The sequence below is a fragment of the Hordeum vulgare genome, chromosome 2H (assembly GCF_904849725.1).
Source record: "Hordeum vulgare subsp. vulgare chromosome 2H, MorexV3_pseudomolecules_assembly, whole genome shotgun sequence".
Taxonomy (NCBI): domain Eukaryota; kingdom Viridiplantae; phylum Streptophyta; class Magnoliopsida; order Poales; family Poaceae; genus Hordeum; species Hordeum vulgare.
The window spans coordinates 503,348,745-503,355,677 of NC_058519.1; the positions used below are offsets into that span (position 1 = coordinate 503,348,745).

The 6,933-nt window shown below is 51.4% G+C and overlaps 2 protein-coding genes across 2 annotated transcripts; both read left to right on the top strand.

Moving 5' to 3' along the window:
- Positions 1-718: 718 nt before the first annotated feature.
- LOC123426865 (pentatricopeptide repeat-containing protein At5g09450, mitochondrial-like) lies at positions 719-3,095 on the top strand. Its single transcript, XM_045110763.1, has 2 exons — positions 719-1,145; positions 2,029-3,095. The coding sequence occupies exons 1-2, from the start codon at positions 792-794 to the stop codon at positions 2,932-2,934; spliced, it is 1,260 nt and encodes a 419-aa protein (XP_044966698.1). The 5' UTR covers positions 719-791; the 3' UTR covers positions 2,935-3,095.
- Positions 3,096-3,193: 98 nt separating this feature from the next.
- LOC123426866 (E3 ubiquitin-protein ligase ATL6-like) lies at positions 3,194-5,299 on the top strand. Its single transcript, XM_045110764.1, has one exon. The coding sequence runs from the start codon at positions 3,872-3,874 to the stop codon at positions 5,009-5,011; it is 1,140 nt and encodes a 379-aa protein (XP_044966699.1). The 5' UTR covers positions 3,194-3,871; the 3' UTR covers positions 5,012-5,299.
- The last annotated feature ends 1,634 nt before the right edge of the window (positions 5,300-6,933 follow it).

Here is a 6,933-nt window from a genome sequence, read left to right on the forward strand (position 1 = left end):
TTTTTTTTCGTCGGTACTTGCCAAATTATTATCACTTACTTGTCACATAGTACTCACATTAAATCAACTTGGTTATCAGGTTTATGAATGGCGATATACATCATTAAAAAACTTGATTCATTGTACTTGTGCTGGTTCATGCATTTACTTGCTTATTATTAGTGCTTTAATAACCACTTTTTAGCTCCACATAACACTGCAATACTTAAAGAACATAAAATTATTGTCCCGGTAACTGTGTATAATTTTTATGACAATTGTACATCCGTAAGATGACAACTATGATGACATAAATATGATAACTAGGAACGACAAAAAAATCAACGAAACATGTCAACACACGATCTTATTTGAACGTCTCATCTAGATGAACCTAACGGTGAAGACGAATCTTTAATTAAATATGAATCTGTTAGATAAATCATTTTTAGAGTTTTAAAAAACATTTAATGCGATTGTGTAATCATGAGATGAAAGATTCTTGCATGCGAGGCTGTGTAAGCCGTCGCATGGAAGAGCTATGGTCCGACACTTCTCCTTATATTTTCCTTTTTTTATCCAAGACTGGACTTAAAGTTGCTCTAAAATCGCACGCTGTACTCGGCCGACTGTCAGCAGATTTTAGAAATTGCACATTTCCGGCCCAGCAGTAGCGGCGACTGTGCAGCCGAAGCTCAGCACTGTAACTGTACACTCTTTTCCCATTTCCCCTCATAAAAAAAAGAAAACTGTACACTGCTACTACGGCGTCACGGTTGGCTCGCGCGGAGCGCCGCGGCAGAGCACACGAGATGGCGGCGGCTCTTCTCCGAGCCGCTCGCGCCTCGCGGCACCTTGCGCTCCCCCGTTCTATCGCCTCTAGCCCTAGCCACCTATCCTCCTCCTCCTGCACCGCCTCTGCGGCGGAGTCGCCGTCCCCTGCCCCCGCTGCGCCGGCCATCCCGGCGGACGTTGAGGACGCGGTCGTCGTCGTAGCCGTGGACGACGACCTGAGGAGCCACATCTTCCGGCTGCGGCTGGCGAAGCGGAGCGCGACGGAGGCGCTCGAGAAGTGGGCCGGCGAGGGCCGCGCCGCCCCCGCGCCGGAGCTCCGCCGCATCGCCCGCGACCTCAGCCGCGCCCGCCGCTACAAGCACGCGCTCGAGGTTCGCGCGCCCCCAGATCCCTGATCCCCTCTGATTGCGCTGCGTAGTTAGGGCAAGGGTTCCGTGGGGCGATTCCGTGCAGATTTACGTTTATTGTTTATGTATATGCAACGCAGCGGTACGATCTGTTTGTGCCGTGCTTGGAAATGGTGATGAAATGTTTGCTGATGTTCGATTTCTGTAGTTGAATTCTTCAGGTAGCCGATTTGTCTGTATGGATAGAAAGGATTTGCTGCTGGTTAATTCTAAAGTTAGGGATCACCTATTTCACGTTGGATGTTGACCCTTTATCCGGCAGAAATAGGGTAGGCGCACATTTCAGAAATATGTGCCACTTTCTGTATAGAACTGTGTGAAGTTGCACACAATTTTTGTGCAATTTGGCCGGCTTACAAGAAATATAGCCATTCTGTTATATAAAGTCTCCCTTCAAGTTATGCATCATTCTAATAGCATGTATGTGCTTTAGTGATCTTGTTTTGCAATTGCTGATTGGAAAGGAGGCATGTAAGCTCATGTAGTACTGAGTCACGAGGAGCTGTAGCATGCATGTAGTATCGGGTCTAAACTCTTAATACTAGATAGGTTGTTATTGTCAGATAAACATTCATCTCATGTACATGCTGTGCCATCTTATTGTAGTGTTAGGTAATCCATCTTTTTTTTTATTTAACTGCATGATAAGCACGTTATCTTGTTTACAAAACTCAGTGTGCCGAGTAAACAATCCTCTCTCTCCCTCTATCTGTTTGCATTGCTTACTTTGATACCTACGAAATTCTTACAAACAGGATTGAACAATTTTACCGTGGCTGCTATATTTCTCCTTAAAAAAAACAAGAAAAAGGGCATGAGCATTAGTTCTTAACTTTGAGTTTTGCAGGTGGCAGAGTGGATGAAGACACATCATGAGTCTGATTTATCTGAGAACGACTATGGAGTGCGCATTGACTTGATTACAAAAGTTTTTGGCGCTAATGCAGCCGAAGATTTTTTTGAGAAGCTTCCACCTGCAGCCAAATCACTGGAAGCATATACTGCACTCCTCCATTCATATGCTCGATCAAAGATGATAGACAAAGCCGAGAGGCTGTTTCAGAGAATGAAGGATGCAGACCTACCTATTGATGTCCTGGTCTACAACGAAATGATGACCCTGTATATTTCTGTCGGAGAGCTTGATAAGGTTCCAATTCTTGCTGAGGAATTGAAGAGGCAAAACGTTTCTCCAGACCTATTCACATACAACCTTCGGATCAGCGCATCGGTTGCATCCATGGATCTCGAGGCGTTCAAAGGAATCCTCGACGAGATGTCAAAAGATCCAAACTCCAACGAAGGATGGATGCTGTACCGAAACCTTGCCAGCATCTACGTCGATGCCAGCCAGCTTGTTAGCTCGGGGAATTCGCTGGTGGAAGCCGAGGCGAAGATTAGCCAGAGGGAGTGGATAACCTACGACCTCCTCGTCATCTTGCACGCCGGTCTCGGCAACCTGGACAGGGTGAAGGACATATGGAAATCGATGCAGATGACCGCCCAGAGGATGACTAGTCGGAACTACGTCTGCGTGCTCTCTGCCTATCTGATGTGCGGGCAACTGAAGGATGCCGCGGAGGTCGTCGACCAGTGGCAGCGATCGAAAGTCCCGGAGTTCGACGTCTCCGCCTGCAACAGGCTGTTCGATACTCTTCTGGCCGCCGGTTTCACCGACACGGCGGATAGCTTTAGAGAGCTGATGTTGCAGAAGAGCTGTATACTGTCGAGCAGAGCAAGCGCGCGCTCCTGATTGGCATGTTATGCCCTGCCGGGAACAGCTGCCTGCTGGTGTGTTATGGTACGAGAATAATGGACTCTAGAACAATTTTTTTTTTGGCAAATATAATCTGACTATAATATCAGGTTCGGCGCCGCATTATCGTAAGAAATATATTTTCAGGTCCAGCTTAACTCATAGCATGCATGATTTTGCCACATGTGTGGCAGCGGTGTGTGTGTTTATATATTGATCTAGTTCAGCTAGGAACGGGCGTGCCTCAGGTACCAACTACCCAGGTACGGCTAAAGCTGAAGCTGGTAATTTATCGCACTCGTGTCATCCTGTGGCGCTAACGAATTGAGTGGCATATGATCTGTACAACTGCTCCACGCAGGTAGGCGACATCACATGGTCGATCACACTTGACATTTTGTCCTCATGCTTCACACCGTTGGCCAGGTGGTGCATGTACCGGTGAGACATGATTGTCCATGCCGTATGAAAATCAGTCACGATCTAGATGAGCTTGTTTAAGGATTTCTTGGCGTCAGGGGGCATCATCAGCTACATCCACAGTTTATTCTCGAATACTGCATTCCACAATTATGGCATATTGTATGGCATTTACAGTCGACACAATTAATAATCGCATCATCTACTCCTACATGGCATCGCATTCAGTGTGATTACAAATTTAGTATAGTCAAAACAGATCAATCCAGATGTAGAAACGTAAAGGGCAAAAGGCAAAGTGTCCACCCGTCAGAAGATTTCTACCCAAGAAAGAAAGAAAAGGAAGGTGCGAATTTCCCTCGGGATTTAGGCGCCGCCGCCGCCGCTAACGTAGCAGTAGCACACCACACCGCACCACCAGGCTCCAGCTGAGCTCTCTCTCTCTTTCTCGCTCTTGTGGCGTGAGCCGAATCCCATTGGAGTAGAGTAGGCCACCGCCTCACCTGCCAATCCTATGGTTGCGGTGATGGAGGTGCGTACACACCTCCTCGTCCTTGTCTGCCTCCTCGGCGCCGGCGCCGGCGCATGCGTGGCGCAGTCTTTGCCGCCGGCGCCGCAGTCCACCGGGGTGGCGCCGCCGCCGAGGCCCACGCCGTTCGGTCGCACCATGTCCACGGTTATCACCGTGGCCATCAGCGTCTTCTTCTTCCTGCTCTTCTTCTGCGCCTACATCAATCAGTGCCGCCTCGCCGAGAACGCCGCGCCGCAGGGTGCCAACGCCGCCGCGGCCGGGCCCGGGGCGTCCAGGAGGGGGAAGCGCGGGCTGGACCCGGCGACGGTGGCCACGTTCCCGATCATGCCGTACCGGGAGATCAAGGAGCACAAGATCGGCAGGGGCGTGCTGGAGTGCGCCGTGTGCCTGACGGCGTTCGAGGAGGGCGACGACCTCCGGCTGCTGCCGCACTGCTCGCACGCCTTCCACCCGGAGTGCATCGACCCCTGGCTCGAGGCGCGGATCACGTGCCCGCTCTGCCGCGCCAACCTCGAGAAGCCGCCGCCGCCGCCGGCGCCCGCCGTGGCGCCCCCGTCGCCGGAGCAGGTGGCGCGGCGTCAGCCCTCGCCTTCGCCGTCGCCGCCGCACGCCGTGGTGATACCGGTGCGGGAAGAGGAAGAGGAGGAGAGCGACGAGGACGACAGGAAGGAGGAGGCGATGGAGCTGGAGATGCTGCGCAGCGAGCGGCGGGCGGCGAGGCTGCCGAGGTCGCACTCGACGGGGCACTCGCTCTTCGCGGCGTCGGCGGCCGCCGCCGAGCGGAGCGACCACGAGAGGTTCACCCTGCGGCTGCCGCACCACGTGAGGGAGCAGGTGCTCAGGTCGCGCCGCCTGCGCCACGCCACCAGCCTGATCGACCTCGCCGGAGCGAGCCCCGAGGGGAGCGTGCGCGGAGGCCGGCCCGCGGACGGGGGAGGCAGCTTCGGCAATGCCGGCGGCGGGCGGCGGTGGCAGGCGTTCCTGGCGAGGACGATGTCGTGGGCCCGAGGGGGAGGCGACGGGTCGGTGCGGAAGGGGTGGGACGGGTCCACCCGGAGGGGAAGGGACGATCCCGAGTCGAGCAGAAAGGGAGCCGCTTCGCCGGCGGTGGCGCGGCCATGATGAACAACACGCCGCCACCGGAACTGCAGTGCAGAGCTCGACTGTAAAAAATGCGTGTAATTTGCTTTTTTTTTTTTAGCTGATGGTATGGATAAATTTAATTTTTCATCTTTTTATTACGTAGCTAGGAAAATATTTGCGTGTGCTCCTGTGACGCCTGAAGTTTTCTCGTTTCCTCTGACTCCCGCGAAGTGAAATATTTTTGTTCGATCCCGTGGATTCCTTGGGGTGGGATTTGAGACTTTGTCGAGGGAGAAGAATCTGAATGTTCACTTTTGGACTTGTGCACCTGTTTTTTCGCTTACAGATGAGATGACAGCCTTCCCTTTTGTCAAGAGATCAATTCTTGTTTAGCAAAGTAGTACTGCAACTTTTGTTAAGAGACCGTGTTAGTGGGAGGAGCATTAGCAAATCTCATTCTCTGTGCTCGCGGGCTGCGAGCGTGAGCCGTAAGGCAGAGCAAATTGCGCCGCTGGTCACGATGCCCCTTCAATCATTCCGGTCTGTCCATCGTTGTTTGCGAGATTCCTGTTTTGGTTGGGGTCGGTCGATCTTTCTTTTTTATTTTATTTTCCACTCCACTGTCTCCCTCATGGTCAATTTACTAGTACTAGTGAGAAATCAGCGGATAAGTTTGGCGATATAAAAATAAAATAAAATCAGCTGATAAGAACGTTCGGGCGCAGCTGCGTCCTGACCTGGGTAGTGCCTGTGCTAGTATGGGAGCAGGAGAATCTAGCAGCAAGAATCTATCCGAGACGAGTGAGCGAGCCGTGTGTGTCATGGTCGCGGCGCGGTGCCGTGGTGGAAGGCCCAAGGCGAAGGCGGCAACAGAAATCGCAACGCACGAGAAGCAACTACTTCATCGTCATGCATTGCTCGTGAAGAACATGGTGTATCCGTACGTCTGCTACTGCTATTCATGCCAAGATTCAGGCCCTGTCGCATGTGCTTGCTTCTCCTGACGAAATGAATTAGCAGCTGCTCTACGTTAAAAAAAAGGAAAAAGTTTAAGAGAAAGCACGACGATTCTTTCCTTTTTCCCTTCTGATATATACATATTGTTCTTCTTTGAGGGCGCAGCTCTTGCTTTATGCATCAACAAGTCGATGCCGTTTAGATTGGACGGACAATGTTATTCCTGCTACTACCAAGAATCAAATGTCTTTATCATCAACGGTCCTGTACACCCTTTTCCACGGAATTGGACCGTCCCGTGCAAACGACGGCCCGCCGGCTCACCGCTGTGACTAGCATTGGTCAACATAGGCAGCTCCCTCCTTGGTACAGCAGAACCTGTTTGCAGCCTGGCAGGTCTTTTTTTTCCCATGGGCAGCTCCCTCCTTGGTACAGCAGAACATGTTTGCAGCCTGGCAGGTCTTTTTTTTTTCATGGCAATACGTGTTTCAGCCGACATGATAAAACTGAAAAGATAGTACAATATCTCTAAAGTTGACACCAACATCCTTCATTTGTATGTGGCACCATCACAACAGTCATCGAAGAAAAGAATGACGAATCATTTCCTCATCCAAACTCGACGCCGGTCCATCGTTGATATATAACTTTGCGGACCTTCAAGGTGGCTTAATAAAAGTGAAACATCGTGGACACGCCGTAGAACTCCAGATCTCACATTTCACCACGACTAAAATGCTGAAGGAGGAAATCGTACCTGTCATCCACGAACCACGAACCCCACATACGTTTCATCTTTCACATGTCATCGATTGAGACCATAATCTGCATCCGTTCCTGGACATGTTCGCACACGAACACGTCGTCGGGTACCCTCGACCCCGGGGGTGATGCACCGTGGCTCACGTCGAAGGAGACCACGTCACAAGTAGTCTGGCAGATGCTTTTGAGGACCCGAAACCCCACACGGTCGGAAGGGACCCCGTCAGGACGCGCGGCGGCTA

Excerpts from the sequence above, each read along its gene's own strand:
- LOC123426865 (XM_045110763.1), top strand. The coding sequence starts at position 792 with ATGGCGGCGGCTCTTCTCCGAGCCGCTCGCGCCTCGCGGCACCTTGCG. Across the intron at positions 1,146-2,028 it reads GCTACAAGCACGCGCTCGAG|GTGGCAGAGTGGATGAAGAC; the intron begins GTTCGCGCGCCC and ends TGAGTTTTGCAG.
- LOC123426866 (XM_045110764.1), top strand. The coding sequence starts at position 3,872 with ATGGTTGCGGTGATGGAGGTGCGTACACACCTCCTCGTCCTTGTCTGC.